This window comes from Pseudophryne corroboree, chromosome 5 (assembly GCF_028390025.1).
Source record: "Pseudophryne corroboree isolate aPseCor3 chromosome 5, aPseCor3.hap2, whole genome shotgun sequence".
NCBI lineage: Eukaryota > Metazoa > Chordata > Amphibia > Anura > Myobatrachidae > Pseudophryne > Pseudophryne corroboree.
In genome coordinates this window covers 49,932,421-49,955,919 of record NC_086448.1, presented here as the reverse complement: position 1 = coordinate 49,955,919, position 23,499 = coordinate 49,932,421, and the positions used below count along the sequence as shown (strand labels likewise).

Sequence of the window (23,499 nt, the reverse complement as noted above, 5' to 3'; positions counted from 1 at the left end):
GTGCCAGCTCATCGCTCAGTGCCAGGCAGGTTATAGGATCAGTGCCAGCTCATCGCTCAGTGCCAGGCAGGTGATTGGATCAGTGCCAGCTCATCGCTCAGTGCCAGGCAGGTAATAAGATCAGTGCCAGCTCATCGCTCAGTGCCAGGCAGGTGATAGGATCAGTGCCAGCTCATCGCTCAGTGCCAGGCAGGTAATAAGATCAGTGCCAGCTCATCGCTCAGTGCCAGGCAGGTTATAGGATCAGTGCCAGCTCATTGCTCAGTGCCAGGCAGGTGATAGGATCAGTGCCAGCTCATCGCTCAGTGCCAGGCAGGTGGTAGGATCAGTGCCAGGCAGGTGATAGGATCAGTGCCAGCTCAGTGCCAGGCAGGTGATAGGATCAGTGCCAGCTCATCGCTCAGTGCCAGGTAGGTAATAGGATCAGTGCCAGCTCATCGCTCAGTGCCAGGCAGGTGATAAGATCAGTGCCAGCTCATCGCTCAGTGCCAGGCAGGTGATAGGATCAGTGCCAGCTCAGTGCCAGGTAGGTAATAGGATCAGTGCCAGCTCATCACTCAGTGCCAGCTCATCGCTCAGTGCCAGGCAGGTGATAAGATCAGTGCCAGCTCATCGCTCAGTGCCAGGCAGGTGATAGGATCAGTGCCAGCTCAGTGCCAGGTAGGTAATAGGATCAGTGCCAGCTCATCACTCAGTGCCAGCTCATCGCTCAGTGCCAGGCAGGTGATAGGATCAGTGCCAGCTCATCGCTCAGTGCCAGGTAGGTGATAGGATCAGTGCCAGCTCATCGCTCAGTGCCAGGCAGGTGATAGGATCAGTGCCAGCTCATCGCTCAGTGCCAGGCAGGTGATAGGATCAGTGCCAGCTCATCGCTCAGTGCCAGGCAGGTGATAGGATCAGTGCCAGGCAGGTGATAGGATCAGTGCCAGCTCAGTGCCAGGCAGGTGATAGGATCAGTGCCAGCTCATCGCTCAGTGCCAGGTAGGTAATAGGATCAGTGCCAGCTCATCGCTCAGTGCCAGGCAGGTGATAAGATCAGTGCCAGCTCATCGCTCAGTGCCAGGCAGGTGATAGGATCAGTGCCAGCTCAGTGCCAGGTAGGTAATAGGATCAGTGCCAGCTCATCACTCAGTGCCAGCTCATCGCTCAGTGCCAGGCAGGTGATAGGATCAGTGCCAGCTCAGTGCCAGGTAGGTAATAGGATCAGTGCCAGCTTATCACTCAGTGCCAGCTCATCGCTCAGTGCCAGGCAGGTGATAGGATCAGTGCCAGCTCATCGCTCAGTGCCAGGTAGGTGATAGGATCAGTGCCAGCTCATCGCTCAGTGCCAGGCAGGTGATAGGATCAGTGCCAGCTCATCGCTCAGTGCCAGGCAGGTGATAGGATCAGTGCCAGCTCATCGCTCAGTGCCAGGCAGGTGATAGGATCAGTGCCAGCTCATCGCTCAGTGCCAGGCAGGTGATAGGATCAGTGCCAGGTAGGTAATAGGATCAGTGCCAGCTCATCGCCCAGTGCCAGGCAGGTGATAGGATCAGTGCCAGCTCATCGCTCAGTGCCAGGCAGGTAACAGGATCAGTGCCAGCTCATCGCTCAGTGCCAGGCAGGTGATAGGATCAGTGCCAGCTCATCGCTCAGTGCCAGGCAGGTGATAGGACCAGTGCCAGCTCATCGCTCAGTGCCAGGTAGGTAATAGGATCAGTGCCAGCTCATCGCTCAGTGCCAGGCAGGTGATAGGATCAGTGCCAGCTCATCGCTCAGTGCCAGGCAGGTGATAGGATCAGTGCCAGCTCATCGCTCAGTGCCAGGCAGGTGATAGGATCAGTGCCAGCTCATCGCTCAGTGCCAGGCAGGTAATAGTATCAGTGCCAGCACATCACTCAGTGCCAGGCTGGTGATTGGATCAATGCCAGCTCATCACTCAGTGCCAGGCAGGTAATAGGATCAGTGCCAGCTCATCGCTCAGGGCCAGGCAGGTATTAGGATCAGTGCCAGCTCATCGCTCAGTGCCAGGCAGGTGATAGGATCAGTGCCAGCTCATCGCTCAGTGCCAGGCAGGTGATAGGATCAGTGCCAGCTCATCGCTCAGTGCCAGGCAGGTGGTAGGATCAGTGCCAGCCAGGTGATAGGATCAGTGCCAGCTCATCACTCAGTGCCAGGCAGGTGATAGGATCAGTGCCAGCTCATTGCTCAGTGCCAGGCAGGTGGTAGGATCAGTGCCAGCTCATCACTCAGTGCCAGGCAGGTGATAGGATCAGTGCCAGCTCATCACTCAGTGTCAGGCAATAGGACCAGTGCCAGCTCATCGCTCAGTGTCAGGCAGGTAACAGGATCAGTGCCAGCTCATCGCTCAGTGCCAGACAGGTGATAGGATCAGTGCCATCTCATCGCTCAGTGCCAGGCAGGTAATAGGATCAGTGCCAGCTCATCGCTCAGTGCCAGACAGGTAACAGGATCAGTGCCAGCTTATTGCTCAGTGCCAGACAGGTAACAGGGTAAGTGCCAACTCATTGCTCAGTGCCAGGCAGGTAATAGGATCAGTGCCAGCTCAGTGCTCAGTGCCAGGCAGGTAATATGATCAGTGCCAGGCAGGTAATAGGATCAGTGCCAGCTCAGTGCCAGGCAGGTAACAGGGTAAGTGCCATCTCATTGCTCAGTGCCAGGCAGGTAATATGATCAGTGTCAGCTCTTCGCTCAGTACCAGGCAGGTAATATGATCAGTGCCAGGCAGGTAATAGGATCAGTGCCAGGCAGGTAATATGATCAGTGCCATCTCATTGCTCAGTGCCAGGCAGGTAATATGATCAGTGTCAGCTCTTCGCTTAGTGCCAGGCAGGTAATATGATCAGTGCCAGGCAGGTAATAGGATCAGTGCCAGGCAGGTGATAGGATCAGTGCCAGCTCATCACTCAGTGCCAGGCAGGTGATAGGATCAGTGCCAGCTCATCGCTCAGTGCCAGGCAGGTGATAGGATCAGTGCCAGCTCATCACTCAGTGCCAGGCAGGTGATAGGATCAGTGCCAGCTCATCACTCAGTGCCAGGCAGGTGATAGGATCAGTGCCAGCTCATCACTCAGTGCCAGGCAGGTAATATGATCAGTGTCAGCTCTTCGCTTAGTGCCAGGCAGGTAATATGATCAGTGCCAGGCAGGTAATAGGATCAGTGCCAGGCAGGTGATAGGATCAGTGCCAGCTCATCACTCAGTGCCAGGCAGGTGATAGGATCAGTGCCATCTCATTGCTCAGTGCCAGGCAGGTAATATGATCAGTGTCAGCTCTTCGCTTAGTGCCAGGCAGGTAATATGATCAGTGCCAGGCAGGTAATAGGATCAGTGCCAGGCAGGTGATAGGATCAGTGCCAGCTCATCACTCAGTGCCAGGCAGGTGATAGGATCAGTGCTAGCTCATCACTCAGTGCCAGGCAGGTGATAGGATCAGTGCCAGCTCATCGCTCAGTGCCAGGCAGGTAATAGGATCAGTGCCAGCTCAGTGCCAGGCAGGTAACAGGGTAAGTGCCATCTCATTGCTCAGTGCCAGGCAGGTAATATGATCAGTGTCAGCTCTTCGCTCAGTACCAGGCAGGTAATATGATCAGTGCCAGGCAGGTAATATGATCAGTGCCAGGCAGGTAATAGGATCAGTGCCAGCTCAGTGCCAGGCAGGTAACAGGGTAAGTGCCATCTCATTGCTCAGTGCCAGGCAGGTAATATGATCAGTGTCAGCTCTTCGCTCAGTACCAGGCAGGTAATATGATCAGTGCCAGGCAGGTAATAGGATCAGTGCCAGGCAGGTAATATGATCAGTGCCAGCTCAGTGCCAGGCAGGTAACAGGGTAAGTGCCATCTCATTGCTCAGTGCCAGGCAGGTAATATGATCAGTGCCATCTCATTGCTCAGTGCCAGGCAGGTAATATGATCAGTGTCAGCTCTTCGCTTAGTGCCAGGCAGGTAATATGATCAGTGCCAGGCAGGTAATAGGATCAGTGCCAGGCAGGTGATAGGATCAGTGCCAGCTCATCACTCAGTGCCAGGCAGGTGATAGGATCAGTGCCAGCTCATCGCTCAGTGCCAGGCAGGTGATAGGATCAGTGCCAGCTCATCTGTTTGTGCCAGGCTGGTAATGTATCTTGCATGTGGGGGGCAATGTATACGTATACAGTATAAGAAACCAGGGCTGCCTTATTAATAAAAGGACTGGAGGGGATCAGTATACTCCGGCACTGGTTGCTCGGCAATACATTATTTAGTGACTGTAGAATGACAGCGTGAGGCTAGCAGGTCAGTGATCACAGGTTACTTCTTCCAGAGAGAACCTGTCTGATGGTGGCCGGTCTGGGAATACAGTCATGTGCGGAAGACGCAGGAGCCGCATGGCGTGTTATGAACTGCAGCGCACCGGATGATGGGATGGACACCGTGCCGTTTGGGTGGTACCAGAAGCCAGGTGACTGTAAAACAAGTCTTGTGTCTGCTGTTTTATCTGCTTACATTCATGGATCTGGATGCAAGATGCCTGCATGGTTGGAATTTTATCTCTTCCTATGGCGACAATTTATTATTTTGAATAGGATAACTAATATGAGGTAAAAGGGGGAAAATAAAGATGCTCTCGGTTTTAAGTATTTAATTTTCTACAAAGATATCAAAGCATCTGAGCCATCGGCACTTGTTTTGTTTTTGTTTTACCAGGTGATGAAAAGACTGTTTCCCCGGCCCTGTGTCCGCCTGTCAATGCCGCTCACAGTACAGAGCGAGACGGTAATACACAATTATTATGCCGTTATGTTGGCTTCCGTATGTTGTCCTATGCTTCTTTATTCCTCAATAAGTAATAGCGTATGACAGCTGTGTAGAGACTAAAGAATGTCTCTCTTCAGCAGTTGGAGAGGACCTTTGTCTCCTGCAGGAGGCGCTGTCTGCACTGCTGCAATCCCTTAAACTGGGCATCATGGTGGCATAGTGGTTGGCATTACTGCCTCACAGTGCTGATGACATGAGTTAAATTCCTAAGATATGTGTGGAGTTTGTATGTACCCCAACGTTTGCGTGAGTTTCCTCGGGATACTCTGGTTTCCTCCCACACTCCAAAAACATACTGGCAGGTTCATTGGCTGATAAAAAATAATAATGTGTGTGTGTGTGTACATGTGATAGGGTACATAGATTGTAAGCTCCACTGGGGCAGGGACTGATGTGATTGGCTGTAATATTCTCTGCATAGCACTGTGTCAATTGAGTGTCTATAATGGGTGCACACAGGCCCCTGAGTACAGTTCGGCCCATACTGCACATCCTGCTCCTATATAATTATACTTCCCTCTCCGGAGTCCTGCGTCAGCCGGTGCTGAGGACAGAAATCACCAGGAAAGTGGTGCAGCTGCCGCCTTCCCAGTGGTTTGTGCCTGCGCAGTAGATTCTTGCACAAAGCTAGAGTCTACTGCGCTGCCAGAGAGAATGGGGCCCTCTCGTCTCTTAAACTGCCCCTGCACTGCGTAATATCTGTGCATCATATACATAACTGCTAATAATAAATAAAATATCAGCCTATAGACATGATCCATCAAGGACACCATACTCTATCTTTTGCAGAGTGGCTCAAAGCTCCAGGTTTATAAATACAGTAGCCTGTCTTAGGGGGACATTTACTAAGCAGTGATAAGAGCGGAGAAGTGAGCCAGTGGAGAAATTGCCCCATCAACCAATCAGCAGCTCTGTATCATTTTATAGTATGCAAATTATAGATGTTACTTCAGTGCTGATTGGTTGCCATGGGCAACTTCTCCACTGGCTCACTTCTCCACTCTTATCACTGCTTAGTAAATGTCCCCCTTTATCTGGCCTCCATGTGGCATATACAGGACACTGTAATCTACGAGAGGTGAAAGTGATGTGTATAACAGATGTCTGGAGGTTGAACTTTGTGTTCCTAATAAGGTATAGTTTCCACGTGGGTTAGAATCACATTGTGTTCTGTCACAGCTGTGCTAACAATTATAATACTGACTTACATCGTATTGCCAGAATTACTCAACTGTAAAATAGTCTGTAGAACCCTACACGGCCGCTGTTGGTGCTAGGAGTACAGGAGTGTAACTGCGCCGCTGATGCAGCTACTGCGCCCGTGTGTTTGTGCAACCGTAAAGTTTTAAAAATACACCAAAAACCTTCTTACACCCACTTGCGTGATATTTCTGAATGAGTGGGTGAGAAAATTCAAAGCAGCTCATTTGTATTGTGCAGGAAACGTGTTTATTGGGCAACTCTCTAAAATTGTTCTATCAGCTAAAATATTCAGAAAAGTCCATCGCTAAGGGTTATCCGGGAAATAGGTTTACATTTATTACGCATATTCTTAAAAAAAGTAAAATGAAAAAATCCAACATTTGATAATGGGTTTCCCATTTCTATTTAATCGTATAATTGTCAGTGGGCCATACTTGCTTAGGCCACCCCGGAAAAGCGGGTAAGTCACCCGCATCCTACTCAGATGTTCGATGTCCATTGCTGTATTCTTGGATGCAGAGCTGGGCCTTGGCATAGGCAATATTGGCAAATGCCTAGGGGCATCTTGAAAAGCCTAGGGCAGTGGTTTCCAAAGGCGGTTCTCAAGGCACCCCAACAGGCCAGGTTTTAAGGCTATCCATGCTTAGGCAGAGGTGAGTTAAGTAGTACCTCTGTCAGTTTGATTATACCATCTGTGCACAAGCAGGGATATACTTAAAACCTGGCATGTCGGGGTGCCTTGAGGACAGCATTTGGGAACCACTCTCCTAGGGGCATCTGGGCAGGTTGGACATCTAAACTCCGCTGCGCAGGTTCCATATTTCAGAAGTCCTGGCTGACGGTGGGATGTACAGATGGAGTCATGCTCGTCTAGTGCAGCTCCATTGCAAACGTGCACTCCTGGCGGGACTAGGCGATTCGGCGCCTAGCCCTGCTACGGGAGTGCACAGAGACGCTCCCATTGTAGTGAAAGGGGCACGTGCAGGCGTGCTCGGGCGCAGACAGAGCCACGATTAGCATGGCTCCATCTGTACAGGTTTCTGGCACTGCTGCGCTGTTGTCTGTCGTATTATATTATATGATAGGCAGCAGAGCAGCAGAAAGCTTGTACAGCCCAGCACCGATCATACAGCTCCAGTCACATCAGTGTCATTCACAGCAGAGAACACTGCGCGGAGGAGAGACACAGAGGGAAGACAGCAAAGGTTAAGCGCCCTACACATTGAGCGATCTGCTGCCGAGCTGCCCGACGGTGGATACGGCCGACAGGCGACACGGCGGCGGGGGGGCAGTGACGGGGGGAGTCCATATTGGCCTGCATGCACAGGCGACGGGACACCAGCAATGATTGAGCGCGGGGCCACGCATCGTTCATCACTGGTGCCTCCACACTCAAAGATATGAACGGTATCTCGTTCATTAATGAACGAGATCGTTCATATCTTTGAGTATTATTACCCAGTGTGTAGGGCCTATTAGTCAATTATGAGAACTTGTTAAAGAGATAGGTTGGGGATATGATTGGTGGAGACACACAAGGGAGAGAGTTGATGACTGGAGACACACAAGGGGGAGATATTTGCTGGAGATGCACAAGGGGGAGAGATTTGATGGCTGGAGACACACAAGGGGGAGAGATTTGATGGCTGGAGACACACAAGGGGGAGAGATGTAATTGCTGGAGACACACAAGGGGGAGAGATGTAATTGCTGGAGACACACAAGGGGGAGAGATTTGATGGCTGGACACACACAAGGGTAGATATTTGCTGGAGACACACAAAGGTAGATATTTGCTGGAGACACACAAGGGGGAGAGATTTGATGGCTGGAGACACACAAGGGGGAGAGATGTAATTGCTGGAGACACACAAGGGGGAGAGATGTCATTGCTGGATACATACAAGGGGGAGAGATTTGATGGCTGGACACACACAAGGGTAGATATTTGCTGGAGACACACAAAGGTAGATATTTGCTGGAGACACACAAGGGGGAGAGATTTGATGGCTGGAGACGCACAAGGGGGAGAGATTTGATGGCTGGAGACACACAAGGGGGAGAGATGTAATTTCTGGAGACACACAAGGGGGAGAGATGTAATTTCTGGATACGCACAAGGGGGAGAGATTTGATGGCTGGAGACACACAAGGGGGAGAGAGTTGATGAAAATGCACAATGTGATCCTACTGAATGTATGGGAGCTGCACGCACTGAATGTGCCATCTTACATCGCATCTAATTGATTTGATCCCAGAATGTTTTTACTTAGTACCCGCCAGCTTCGTTTCCTGCTATAGTCATCCCTGTGTATGTTACTGAGCTGCAGTGGATTACAGATAAGGGGTACATATAGTAAAATAAGAGGGTTGCTTTCATCCCTTGAGTGTTAATAAATTAAGTACGTATAATGGCCCTCATTCCGAGTTGTTCGCTCGCTAGCTACTTTTAGCAGAAATGCAAACAAAGCCGCCGCCCTCTGGGAGTGTATTTTAGCATAGCAGAATTGCTAACAAAAGATTAGCAATTGCTAACGAAAGATTAGCAATTCTGCTAATATTAGCAGAATTGCTAACGAAAGCAATTTCCTTGCAGTTTCTGAGTAGCTCCAGACCTACTCCTAGATTGCGACCACCTCAGTCCGTTTAGCTCCTGGTTTGACGTCACAAACACGCCCAGCGTCCGAACAGCCACTCCTCCATTTCTCCAGACACTCCTGCGTTTTTACCTGGCACGCCTGCGTTTTTTAGCACACTCCCTGAAAACGGCCAGTTTCCGCCCAGAAACTCCCACTTTCTGTCAATCAGCAGAGCGATTGAAAAGCTTTGTTCGCCTGTGAGTAAAATAGCATAGTTTTGTGTAAATTTGCTTAGCACGTGCACCCTGAGATGCATACGCATGCGCAGAACTGCCGGATTTTAGCCTATTAGCAATTCTGCTAAAATTAGCAGCGAGCGAACAACTCGGAATGAGGGCCAATATCCATGATCCTTGTATGCTCCTAATTGCCTGGCATGCTTGGTGGGCACGCATTTTACTGTCCTGCCTGACTGTGTACATTGGCAGTTACGGATGCACTGGATCGAGGACGGGCATATAATGTCATGGACAGATTGGTAGAATGTGTACATTTATACTACAAAGCACATTACACGCATGAAATATGAGTTCCTAACCAGTTTCTGTAGGTATAACTGTGTTCTGCTAAATATAAGGCAGAATATATATATATAGAGAGAGAGATCACATCTGTTTTCTGCCGCACAGAGGGGCCCGCGTGTATAAATACAACGCGCCCGGCTGTAATTTGCTGGTGGCTCGGCGGAAGAGCGAGGACAATTACTGACAGCTGTAGATTATACTGCACTAGCTCCTGTAATTACACAGGCTGAATGATAGGTTTGTGAGATATTTTAAAACAAATACACATGCTTCTATCCCACTGGCTGCTATTTTACCTGTGTCTTGGACGCTTTATATAAGGTCACCACATGTTGACCCAGCTGGGAGGTGCCTGTCTTATCCACGGAGCACAGACTCACAGTCACACAGGCACTTTCATAGGGTTTCTGTGGTAATATAAAAAAATATTTTACGCTTGATCCTCTCATACAACAATTTACGCTCCTGTTTATATCGTACTGACAAATGCACCCAAGTGTATAGAGCAGTGGTAGGCAACATGTGGCCCTAGGGTCAACCGTGGCCCTCTGAGCCTTCATCTGCGATCCTCAGCTCCTTTCTGCGTTATTGTCAGATGTGCTTGGTATAGGATGTAACAGGGCTGTAGGGAGGGGTATGTATGTGAGTGGTGCCCTCGCCCAGGGTCAGGGCCGGACTGGGACCAAAAATAGGCCCTGGCATTTTTGAAGCACACAGGCCCACCTCGGTGTCAGCATCTGACTCCTCCCCTTACTATTCCCGACTCCTCCTACTTCTTAGTCTATGCTCTTACAAATATAAATTAATATTATAACAACATACAAGTGTACATCATTCTGTATTAAAATACACACAACCATTGGTTGAAGTGGAAATGTTGAAGTGGGGGTATGGAAATATTAAAGGTTGTAACTAAGCGCGCGCACTCCAGAAAAGGGGCATGGACACGCACGCGCCCCATTCACTAGAATGAGAGCGTCTGTGTGCACTCCCGGCGGGGCTAAGCGGCGACCAATCAGACAGAGAGTGTCTCATAGAGGTACTGTGTGCAGGCGCTGAAGGCGTGCGTGCCAAAAATATGGGTGTGGCCAATTAAAATGGGACGTGATACACAGACATATGCCCCCAATAGTGCAGTGCCAGATCCACAATTGCCCCTATAGTGCCAGGTATACAAATGCCCCCACAGTGCCAGGTATACAAATGCCCCCACAGTGCCAGGTATACAAATGCCCCCACAGTGCCAGGTATACAAATGCCCCCACAGTGCCAGGTAAACAATTGCCCCCACAGTGCCACGTATACAAATGCCCCCACAGTGCCAGCCAATTGCCCCCACAGTGCCAGGTATACAAATGCCCCCACAGTGCCAGCCAATTGCCCCCACAGTGCCAGGTATACAAATGCCCCCACAGTGCCAGGTAAACAATTGCCCCCACAGTGCCAATTACCCCCACAGCAGTGCTGCAGCTGCTTACCACTGCTGCTGCTCCTCTGGCTGGGATGTGACTGTCAGGAGCTGAGAGCGCGCCAGCGCGGCTATGTCTGGCGGCGTGTAGCGGACTTTAAACCAGCCGCCGGTTCGTGAGCCAATCAGAGCTCGTGGACCGGCAGCGGCGGCTCTGATTGGCTCACGAACCGGCGGCTGGTTTGAAGCCCACTATACGCCGCCAGACATAGCTGGCGCGCTCACCTCCCCTGATAGCTGAGACACGCTGCCGCCGGACTGAACGGCAGCGTGTCTCAGTGAGCGCTGGACCGGCCCACGTGGCCATCGGCCCTTCTGGCATTTGCCAGAAGTGCCAGATGGCCAGTCCGGCCCTGCCCAGGGTGCAGTGCCCTCCTGCTTGGAGCATCCAAAACACGCCCCAGGCCCACTCCTTGTAGACTGTACAGCAGCCTGGAGCATCTGGGCACCTCTACACTTTCCACTGTCATGGGACGACACCCCCTTGCGTGATGTCACGCGTTAGACTTGGGGCATACTTCTGGAAGCCCCTCTCTGGGGAGTTCCTTGGAGAGGGAGGTCGAGGTGGGAGGGGTTCCGCGATTAGCCTCATTGCGCCTCCGATGCATAATGGTTTCTATGATTCCGTGCTTTGTGTCGCTGGGGGTGGGGCCACAATGATGCATTTCATAGTGAATCATGTTGTCATGCTCGTTGCTCCGCCCACTTCAGCTAAGAAGAGGTTGCAGGAGAGTTGCCCACTTTTCCGGGAGTTGGGAGAATCTCCCCAAATTCACGGGGTCTCCTGGCAAGTTCTGTGGTTAGCGGGTAGGTATGACTTGGGGTCTACGGAGGAGAAATTGAAGTGTTGTCCTCTCTGCATATGTTCCGCCACAAAATCATATTGTAGCTTATAGCACATTGAAATGAGTGAGCGCTTCAGACTGAATAATTGGGGGAAATTTCCACGGTAGAATGGAAAATTATTTTCATGCACAGGCATCTATTCATTTATTATTTTGTTTCTTATTTATTCTTTTAGTGGTCTTTAGGGTTTTTTCCCTCTGCATTAACGGTCATGATTTTATATACTGTATATGGCTATTGATCCCTTTTCATCTTCACAAAGCTGCTGGTCTTCCCATTGTGGTAGTCTTTGGAGTTTTTGTACAACCACTGCTTCTGGCAGTGTTTGTGCTCGATATTTAAAATGGCAATGCTTTTACTAGCCATGTCTTCCTAGTTAAAGCATTGCCCTTTTAAATATCGGGGCTCAAACACAATCAGAAGCCCCAGTTTTAGCCACAATTCTTAAAAGGGTTTTTATAACTCGTGGTGATTACACTGACAAGACATTCCCCATCTAATGTAGGTAAAACGATGACGGTCTGTTTAGGTGAATGACAAATGTTAAGAAAGTAATTTTTTTTGAAAGTCTCTTATTCTATATTCATGTCACTTCTTTAACATGATTTGTGTTTATATAGATTGCTATTACTTGACCTCACAGGAATTTACTACTAGTCAACCAGTCAGCGGTTATTCTGCTAGTAAACAGTGTGACTATATTAATTTAAATGTCATTATATACTAATTATAGCGGGGATTGTGGAGGAGAGTGCACGTTTCTAACACTGGGTAATTCAGACCTGATCGCAGCAGCAAATTTGTTAGCAGTTGGGCAAAACCATGGTGGTCATTCCGAGTTGATCGCTAGCTGCATTCGTTCGCTGTGCAGCGATGAGGCAAAAAAACGGCACTTCTGCGTATGCGGCGCACTGCGCACGCGTGAAGTAATATTACAACGATCGCTGTAGTTTCACACAAGGTCCTGCAAAGCTTTTCAGTCGCACTGCTGGCCGCAGAGTGATTGACATGAAGTGGGCGTTTCTGGGTGTCAACTGACCGTTTTCAGGGAGTGTTCGAGAAAATGCAGACGTGCCAGGAAAAACGCAGGCGTGGCTGGGCGAACGCAGGGAGTGTTTGTGATATCAAAACAGGAACTGAACAGTCTGAAGTCATCGCAAGCGCTGAGTAGGTATTGAGCTACTCTAAAACTGCACAAAATAATTATGCCGCCGCTCTGCAATCCTTTCGATTGCACTTCTGCTAAGCTAAAACACACTCCCAGTGGGAGGCGGCATAGCATTTGCACGGCTGCTAAAAACTGCTAGCGAGCGAACAACTCGGAATGACCACCTATGTGCACTGCAGGTGTGGCAGATATAACATGTGCAGAGAGAGTTAGATTTGGGTGGGTTATATTGTTTCTGTGCAGGGTAAATACTGGCTGCTTTATTTTTACACTGCAATTTAGATTTCAGTTTGAACACACCACACCCAAATCTAACTCTCTCTGCACATGTTACATCTGCCCTTCCCCCCTGCAGTGCACATGGTTTTGCCCATCTGCTAACAAATTTGCTGCTGTGATCAACTCTGAATTAGGCCCACAATCGTTTTACTTGAGTCAGTCAATTTAGCAGTTTTCTGTCTGCTTAGGAACAAGTAGCAGCAGATCTGTGCTCATTTGCTGAAAACTGGCCCACGAACAAGGACCTACTATAATCAAGTTGGATGAATGTTCAGAAGATACTGTATATCGGGGGTAATTCCAAGTTGATCGCAGCAGGATTTTTGATAGCAATTGGGCAAAACCATGTGCACTGCAGGGGAGGCAGATATAACATGTGCAGAAAGAATTAGATTTGGGTGGGTTATTTTATTTCTGTGCAGGGTAAATACTGGCTGCTTTATTTTTACACTGCAAATTAGATTGCAGATTGAACACACCCCACCCAAATCTAACTCTCTCTGCACATGTTATATCTGCCTCCCCTGCAGTGCACATGGTTTTGCTCAACTGCTAAAAAATTTCCTGCTGCGATCAACTTGGAATTACCCCCATTGTACTTAGGAGGAGAGACTATTCACTACAAAGGGAATTAGGATGGGAGCAGCTGGACCCTAGGGTTACCCAAAGCCCCCATTTGCAAGCATATACAAATAGATCGACTATATAATCCAATGTGGGTCAGCGCTTGGAATGAATTATATGCAAATGTAAATAGGAAATACTAAGGGCGGGATGTACTAAGCGCAAAATGCGGTAAACCCCCATTTACCGCATTTTCCTAATGTACAAAGAGCTGGCCACCAGGTCAGCGCCGCGGAGGGGTTCGCCAAAATCTGGCGATACCCCGTAGAAGCCTATGGGCTTCTTTCCCTAGCGCTGTGTGAGGGATCTGATCGAATCCCTCCTAGCATGCCCCGCGGCCGCCCCAGTCATTCTGCACATGCGCAGAATGACACAGGAGGCCGAAACCCGGAAGTCAGGGAGATGCCGGGGATCGCGAAGGACAGCTCTTATTGGTAAGTATATATGCGCTTAGCATCGTGACGATGGCCGGCAATGTCACATAGTACATCTCGCCCTAAAACTTTTATTATATCAGAGTCACAGTGCTCCACATATATATGTGTATAACAACAGGTGTGTGATTTACATTGGTTAATAACAACAAAGTCAGTATACAAATGATGGATACAGGCTATACTGTTACAATTGTCCTGAATAGTGATAAGGACGGTGCTGTAGGCTGCAATTAGGTTACAACTTACTCAAGGATAGCGTTAGTTTGTGGTGGTGAAGACCAAATGTCTAAAAAAATGACCATATACAAATCTCTGACAGAAAAGGGTTCTAAGTGCTTGATAGAAATAGATTGGAATGTAGTAGGTAGACTATAATAGGTGGGAGCAGACGAGCCGGCCCTAGCTGTAGGCAAACTAGGCAAATGCCTAGGGGCATTCTAGGGCCGGCTCAGCTACTGTAGGTAGCATGCAGCCTCGGGACTGGGACAATAAAGCTCTGTGAGAGAGCTAGGGGGACCAGCTAAAATCTTGCCTAGGGCATCAAATTGGTTAGGGCCTGCCCTGGGTGGGGGCATAGTTGCCTACCCTCCCTCATTCTGCAGGAGACTCCCTGAAATAGCAGCAATCTCCCTCACTCCCTGAATAGTCCATCAATCTCCCTGATTATACCTTATCTCCATTATGCAGCTGTTACATTCTTGGGGGAAAGAAGAAATCAGAGATACATGCATTCAAATGGGCTCATCATTTCCCTGCATTGGTTATAAGGCACAATGGCCCTCATTCCGAGTTGTTCGCTCGCTGCTAATGTTAGCAGAATTGCTAATAGGCTAAAATCCGGCAGTTCTGCGCATGCGTATGCACAGCAGGGCGCACGCGCTAAGCAAATTTACACAAAACTATGCTATTTTACTCACAGGCGAACAAAGCTTTTCAATCGCTCTGCTGATTGAAAGGAAGTGGGTGTTTCTGGGCGGAAACTGGCCGTTTTCAGGGAGTGTGCTAGCGAGCGAATAACTCGGAATGAGGGCCAATGATCCTTATGGCTACATGCATTTTAATGAAGGTTTCTCATGGCCACTTATACCCCTTTCACACCAGCACCTCTGAACACGGGTTATTGGCACATGAACGCGCATAACCCGTGTTCATGTGCGGTATGAAAGGGTACCGGGTTGAAATACCGGGTCCAGTGACCCGGTATTTCAACCCTGCTCTTGAGCAGGGTTGAACCCGCGTTCAACCCGGCTCACTGTGCGGTGTGAACGGGAGCCGGGTCAATGTGCCCCGGCTCCCGTTCACTCTCTATGTATAGGCGGCGCTTGGAGATCATGTAATCTCTAGCGCCGCCCCTGCCGCGTCATCGCTGACGTCAGCAACCCGGCAATATGCCGGGCTACTGACTGCGGTATGCAAGGCGTCTTACCCGGGAATGTCCCTGCATGATCCCGGGACCGTATTCCCGGGTAAGACCCTGCATTTCTGGTGTGAAAGAGGTATTACAGTATATGGAATCTCTTGTAAAACACAATACACAAACAAATCCTGAAAAATATCAGTGTCTTTTTTTCAACAAGTAGATCTTACAGACTTTGGGGCTCATTTACATTTGGATGTCAGTTATTTTCATGACACGCCTTTCCGATGTAGCAGTATGCACCCGCGCTCAATCTCCCTGAAATGTTTTTTTAAAAAGTACAGTACGTAAGTATGGGCGGGGGTCTTGTGTTCTGGGGGGGGGGGGGCGTCCCATAGCCCCCCGGTCCACAAACCTTACCCTTGCGGTGCTTTCTGCGGATGCGGGTCTCTATGTGTTGTCAAAGTCAGAAAAATGTCTCAATGCACGTTGCCATATTTGCACCGCACACTGGTCCGCGCTGCGCGTGCGTGCGCTCTCCCGTGGATGCGCATACCCGCAATAACGTGCACTCGCAGGCGCGGTATGCGTATTTACGGTAGAGTTTATGTAGTCGTAGCGTGCGACTCATTCGTTACAAATGTTCACAATTAATGTAGTTTATAGATCATGGTCCCTTTGATAGATTCTGAAAGTTTGGTTAAAATACAATGTCCCAGAGCTGAGGAATCCCTCTTTATATCGTACAAAGGGTCTAACAGGAATCATACAGCAGTGTTTGGTACCCATCGGAAGAGTATTTAATTAGCAATATTCCGGTGTTGGTTTGGAGCGTATTAATCGCTCGTGCGAATAGTTATGGACATAAGAAGTTTATGTCCATTTCTATTAATTACACATACTCAGGTATGCGGCGGGAAACCCAGTTTCCCACCCACCTGAGCTGTTGGAAATCGTCACAGCCCACCTGTATGAATCACCCTATGACCTTTTGTTATGATGCAGGGCCGAATTCCTTCGGCCAATGGACAATGGGATTGTAGGACCAGGAGATTGCATTGTGTGTGGGGCATAAATAGGCAGGCCAACCACATCCAGCTCTCACTCTCTCATCAACGGTTATCTGCTGATAGCCGGGAGCTGGATATCGAGGCGCAGGCGATCATACCCTTTGTGCGTAAGTTTCTCTCCGTTATCATTGTCTTTCTGTGAGCCAATTTCTCTCATCTCATCTCTCTCTCTCTCTCTCTCTCTCTCTCTCTGGTCTGTTCTCTCATATCTCCCCTAGACTAGGCTAGTATTGTATTGTATTAGATAGTATTGTATTGTATTGCATTTAGGTCAGTGTAGTATTGTCTTTTTGTATTTATTGTTTAGTTCTGTGGTTAGGAAGTCTCTGTTATATTGTAGTGTATCATTTGTACTGTTATCCCCTTTTACAAGTATATTAGATATAATACAGTCAATAGGCTTTGGAACCTAAACCAGCATCTGTGTATTTCCTATAGTGTTAAGTGTTCACTTGAGCGTCGGTGACGCTCAAGCAGCTTTGTAGTTAGTCAGGTTACACAAGGTTGCACTTACACCCTGTACTCACATTAAGGTATTCTTTGTATTTCATTGGTATAAGGTTTTAACATAAAGGTATAGTGTTGTGAGCGTCTGCATCGCTGGTGACCTCCTCGTGGTCTCGAGCGTAAGCTACGCCATAGCGAATCATTACCCTAGACATAACCAATAACGTGTCCTGTGATCGCTGGGCCGTGAGCGAACGTGAAGCTTGAGCGTCTCGCCTACGGCTGAGCGATCGTTACGCAACTAGCGTACCATTACGGTACTTCTTAAGTAAACAGCGTACAGTGTTCTTAGCTTCATAAAGGGTTGTTATACGACAAAGGAATTTAGCATTGTCAATTGGGGACTCGTCCTATCCTTCTCATATCTGCACTAGGTAGATCAGCAGACATTATCCCTCCAGCAAAGGGTGGGAGGTTGTCTCACAGTGCTGACGGGATAAGCGTCTGCTTCGCTTAGATAAAGAATGCTGAAGGAATCCGGGAACCGGAAGTAAGAACAAAACGCTTGTGTCTTTTAAAACTGTTTTATTTCTCTTCTGTCTTGCGTATACACGCACGCATACATATATCTGCATTTCTGTTTCATTTTCGTATATCACTATTCCTGTTTGCCAATTTTATAGTTGATAGAAAGTGCTAAAAAGAGATTTGCTGTTATTTCATAGTAGAGGTGATAGTTAAAGTATAGAACAAACACACGGTTTGTCTGAGATACAAGGCAGTCAGTGTGGATTGCGGTAGATGATCAGGGATCATTTACATTGATAAAAATATATTGTGTTACGGTGGATCCTTTGCATTGCATACACGTGTCGCTAACAAAGACTAGCGTACGCAATCCAAAAGGCAGACGCACGCAGCGTTCATTACGCAACGTAGCGTCCGGTTACGCCCACGTAGCTCAAGTTGTGATAAAGTGAAGTAACGCAAAGGCGATAATTAACGCACAGCGGTAGATAACGCGAAGCGGTAAATAACGCAAATCTATTTTTGGAAAATCTGAAATTTAGTTTAACAGATCCTGCTCCTAATTGGTAACACTTTTGGCCTAAAGACAATTTCTGCGCAGAAATAGATATAGAAACAAAAGTGTACTTGTGTTGAGTGAGTGTGTTTTGTATACAAAAGTTTATATAACTTTAAGGTGGAACCAAAAGGAAAGCCGGGTACTCGTCAAGGGACATACGTGTAAGTGACATATATGGTGGCCAGGGAGGCATCCCTGGTTAAATAATATTTGAGCATTAGAGTATAGCGGACCATAAGGTAACAAGACCAGGAGGTCATAAGGTAACAAGACCAGGAGGTCGTAAGGTAAAAGGTCCGCTATAAAAGTCCAGTGGCACAACGCCTGGGGTGTTGGTGCAGAACCCATATAGGCCATAAGCTCTGGCTGAAGGAATCGCAGCCGGAAACATAGATTCCATTGATCTTTCAGTACATGACAAGTAGTGCTCGTATACTGAACGATTGGACCGCACGTTATTGTGTGCAGTAGTTAGTAATCTGACCTAATACCATTAGAGTAAAGTGGTCACAAACGCTATCTGTACATTCTGACGTGATTTGTGTAATTTTTTATTTTTGGAAGGGAAGTTCGCTGGTCACTCAGGAACTATCTAACAACCCCAACTTTACTGGAAAGAGTAAGTGTCCTGCGGGTAACCCTCATATGTTCCAGTAAATAAAGGTTCACAGGGGCCCTAGGTTGGGTACAGCAGCTCTGGTTACAGTGATTGCAGTACTGGCCAACGTGGGCGAGAAGTAAGTGGGGTACTTGATAAACCACCACCGCCGGCCTGCCCAAGGACATCTTGGTTTGTTTGTAAGGGTTCGCTGAAAGCCTTGATATTCAAGGAGGAATAAGCAACGCCTGCAGATTATGGGGGCCATTTGTTCAGGTAGGGGGCGATCAACCCTGGTTCAGGTTGATTCTGTGAACCGACCAGTTGGGTCGGCACGATATGTGATGTGTGAAAAATACGGTAGTCACACAGAGGTTTTATGTGATGAATGGGAGAGAATGACTGTACAAGACAGGGACAAATTCCCAAGAATAGGTAGCTTTAGTCCAGAAGTGTTACAAAATTTAAGGAGGAGGATATGTCTCGTAAAATCAGCAAAGAGACGAATTCAGCATCATGATTATTTACAGTTATGGCACCAGGAAGGTGAGATACAGAGAGGTTTGGCTCTGGCGGCAGGATCTGGGGCAGTCAGGAAGCTGATAGCCACAGCTCCTCCTCCACCATACATTGCAGGAGAGAAGTTGATTGCGGAGAGAAACGCACTGGGTTGTAAAACACAAACTCTTAGTAACCCTGTAAATGTTAATGATGTTAACCAAATAACTCATGCAAGTATTAACCCGTGCAAGATGTACCCTGTTTTGAACCTTCCTCAGGAGTGTGATCAAGAAGACGATTCAGCAACAATTTCAGCTCTCTCTCTTGCAGCCACCATAGCAGAGACCACAGTAGGCACAGCGACACCCACGAGATTAGTGAAAGCCCCTAGCGGAGGGATAGGTGAGGTCGTGTCAACGGGTAAGTACGGCACCATGCACTACACTGAAACAATTGTACCACAACAAGCTGTAGAATCTACACAGGAAGAGGCTGTTAGAATTGCTCCTGTAAGGGTAATAGCAGTTCCCAATGGAAAAACAGATGTGTCTGGAGCCACTCCCATAAGGAACATTGCCATGTACACTCCATTTTCCAGAATGGAATTAAGAACAATAGTGTCCGAATTTCCTGACCCCAGGAAGGATTTAGTTGCTAGCCAAAAATACATCAGGGATCTAGGTAACACTGTAGAACCCAACAACAAGGATTGGCAGATACTGCTAAGAGCTTGTTTACCTTCCAATGTTGATGCAACTCAGTTTTTAGCTGATTGTGCATTGGATAAAGATGTACCGCTTACAGACGTGTACAACAAGGATAATGTAAAAAGGATAAATTTACAGCTAAAAGAGTATTTCCCAGCCGTTGTTAAATGGAATAAAATATTTTCCATTAAGCAAAAGGAGTCCGAAACGGCAACAGAATATTTTCACCGGGCACTATTAGAAATGGCAAAGTACACTGGTATAGAAGACATTAAGACCAACCCAAACCATCGGGAAGTAGCAGTATCCGTACTGATGGATGGTTTAAAGGAAACATTAAAGACTAGGGTTCAGACCACGCAACCGTGCTGGCGAGGTCTGTCAGTGTCCGGCTTGAGAGAGGCTGCTATTGATCACGACAGAAACATCACTAGGCACAGGGAATCGCAAAGTGATAAGTTGATGTCCGTAAGTATACAGGCGCTGACCACAAGGCAGCCTGCGTATGTACCACCGAATCCTGTGGGTAAGGCAAGTGTAATAACATGTTTTTCTTGTAACAGACCGGGACACTTTGCACGAGAATGTAGAACAAAGAATGTACAAAGATCTTTTCAACCCCCTAGACAACAACACAACACACGACATTGGGAGCAGGGTCCACAGAGGCGGAGTTTTGAGCCACATACAGGGGAAACAAAAAGATATCCCCCGAACAGAGATTGGCATGCCTCTGGTAGTTCCCAGCTAACTCCCTCACAAGTAGTTGCTGCCTGCGGGATTCAGGGAGGTCAGCATACCCAATAGGGGTGTGGCCATACCTGTAATCTGCAGCCAGTTAAGTTGATTGCTAGTCTTGGAAACGAACCAGAAATTGCAATCAATGTAGCTGGTAAAACTTTAAACTTTCTTGTAGACACAGGGGCGGCCAAGTCAGTGATAAATTCGACAGTGGGCATGAGAACCACTGGTAGGACAATTCCAGCCATGGGAGTAACAGGAGTAGTCCAGCACTACCCTGTTAGCAAACCAGCCGAGATTACAATAGGGCCTTTGCATACCAAGCATTCCTTTTTGCTGGCTGCATCGGCACCAACCAATCTCCTGGGAAGAGACTTACTATGTAAAATGGGTTGCGTCATTTATTGTACTCCTGAAGGTGTATTCTTGGACATTCCTGAGAATCACGCTCAGGAAGTACGGGACATGCTAGACTCCCCATCAAAATTAATGTCACATTCCATTATGACAAATAGGAATCCATCCCAAGTAGAAGAGATGATATCTCAGATACCAGAGTCACTTTGGACAAAAGATGGACAGGACACTGGATTAATGGCAAACGTAGCTCCAGTAGTTGTGCAAGTAAAAGATGGTAGGATAGCTCCAAAAATCCCACAGTATCCTCTGAAGCAAGAGGTGGAGCTAGGAGTTTTTCCCGTAATAGAGCGCTTGCTACAACAGGGCATTCTAGTAAGAACGTCCAGCACCGCAAATAGTCCCATCTTCCCTGTTAAAAAGAGTGGGGGGAGGGGTTACAGGCTAGTGCAGGATCTAAGGGGGATTAACAAAATAGTTGAGAGTCAGTTCCCCGTAGTGCCTAATCCAGCTGTCATCCTAATGCAAATTCCTCCCACTGCCAAATTTTTCACTGTTATTGACCTCTGCTCCGCTTTCTTTTCGGTACCTCTGCACCCTGACAGCCAATATTTGTTTGCATTCACATACAGAGGAGTCCAATACACGTGGACTCGGTTACCCCAAGGTTTCATAGATAGTCCAAGTATATTTTCTCAGGCTTTGCATGATTGTTTACAGTCTTTCCAACCAGACAGTGGATCAGTATTGATACAGTATGTGGACGATTTATTACTGTGTTCAGATTCACTGGAAGCATCTCTGAAGGATACGAAACAGCTCCTGTTTCATCTTTCAGACACAGGTCACAAGGTTTCCAAAGACAAGTTGCAATTATGCCAAGCTAAGGTAAAATATTTGGGACACTGTCTAACACAAGGACTGAGACACCTGACCGCTGATAGAATCCAAGCCATTAGAGACATGACACTGCCACAAACCCAGCAACAGATCAGGACGTTTTTAGGAATGTGTGGGTATTGCCGTAATTGGATCCCAGGGTTTTCCATATTGGCGCTACCTTTGCAGGAAATGGTCTCTTCAAACAAACCTGATCGGATTTCGCATACAGACGAATCTGAAACAGCATTTGAGAGACTCAAACAGTGCCTAACGCAGGCACCAGCACTAGGTATGCCAGACTATGGGAAACCCTTTGAACTATACGGAACAGAAAGTGCTGGGTGCGCAGCAGGTGTACTAACACAAAAACACGGTGACGCCAGCAGGCCAATTGCATACTACAGCGCCCAGCTAGACACGATAGCGCGATCCCTCCCCACATGCTTGCGTAGCGTTGCGGCGATAGCATTGCTAGTGACGAAAAGCGAAGATGTCGTGCTAGGCCACAACCTCACAATCCATACACCGCATGCGGTATCTGCCTTATTGAATTCTGCCCAAACCAGACACGTCTCATCAGCAAGGTTTACAAGATGGGAATTGGCATTAATGGCCCCCGTAAACATCACCATAAGGAGATGCAGCGCATTAAATCCTGCAACATTTCTCCCAGGTGTGCCTGGTCAGACACAAAGGGTGGAAGGTGAGAGTGATGGGGAAGGAGGATTTAATGCAAAGGAAGATACACATGATTGTATGGAATATTTGACCCAAAATTTTACCGCAAGGCCTGACATCAGTGACAATCCACTGAAAGATGCAGAACTCACGTTCTACACGGACGGTAGTTGTCACAGACAGTCAGACTCGGGAGACTTGTGTACTGGATACGCAGTCGTAGATGACCAAGACACCATAGAAGCGGAACCGCTAGGCCCACCTCACTCAGCCCAGGTTGCTGAACTGGTCGCCCTAACCAGAGCATGTGAATTGGCTAAGGGTAAGTCAGCCAATATCTACACCGATTCCAGATACGCGTTCGGGGTAGTCCATGATTTCGGAGCCCTATGGCGGCTCAGAAATTTCATGACGGCAGCTGGTACACCGATAGCGCATGCAGCTCACATAAAAAGGCTTCTAACAGCGATACAGGAACCCGACAGAGTGGCTGTTATCAAATGTAAAGCACATACATATAGCCAAGACCCAGTATCCCTTGGTAACAGCCGAGCAGACGAAGCCGCAAAGCTTGCAGCTGCTACCCCCACACGGACAGACACCACACAGTTGATGGTATTTAATACCATCAACACACAGAAGTTGTGTGAGATGCAGAATTTGTGTTCCACACAGGAAAGAGCAGTCTGGAAGGCAAAGGGATATGGCCAGGAGTCCTCAGGGCTCTGGACGGATGGACATGGTAAACCAGTGGCCCCCAGGGCATACCTTCCATGTCTGGCTGAAGCAGCTCACGGGCTGACTCATCTAGGCAAGGAGGGGATGTGCAAATTGGTAAGAGCATACTGGTGCGCCCCAGGATTCTCCTCTCATGCGAGTAAAAGAGCAATGTCATGCCTTACCTGTCTGAGAAAGAATATTGGAAAAGCAATACCTACAGAACCATCCCATATCCCACCTGCCGGCGGCCCTTTCCAGGTAATACAAATTGACTTCATTCAATTACCCCCATGTCGAAATTTGAAATATGTACTTGTCTGTATAGATGTTTTCTCGAATTGGGTCGAAGCTTTTCCAGCAGCTACAAATA

General features: G+C 48.0%; 1 protein-coding gene across 1 annotated transcript in view; it reads left to right on the top strand.

Annotated features, from left to right (window-relative positions):
* Window positions 1–23,499, top strand: part of TG (thyroglobulin) — a 297,874-nt gene that overhangs the window by 134,458 nt on the left and 139,917 nt on the right. Inside the window, 2 exon segments of the mRNA XM_063925145.1 lie at window positions 4,303–4,440; window positions 4,686–4,754. Of these exon segments, the coding sequence (XP_063781215.1) occupies window positions 4,303–4,440; window positions 4,686–4,754 (207 nt within the window).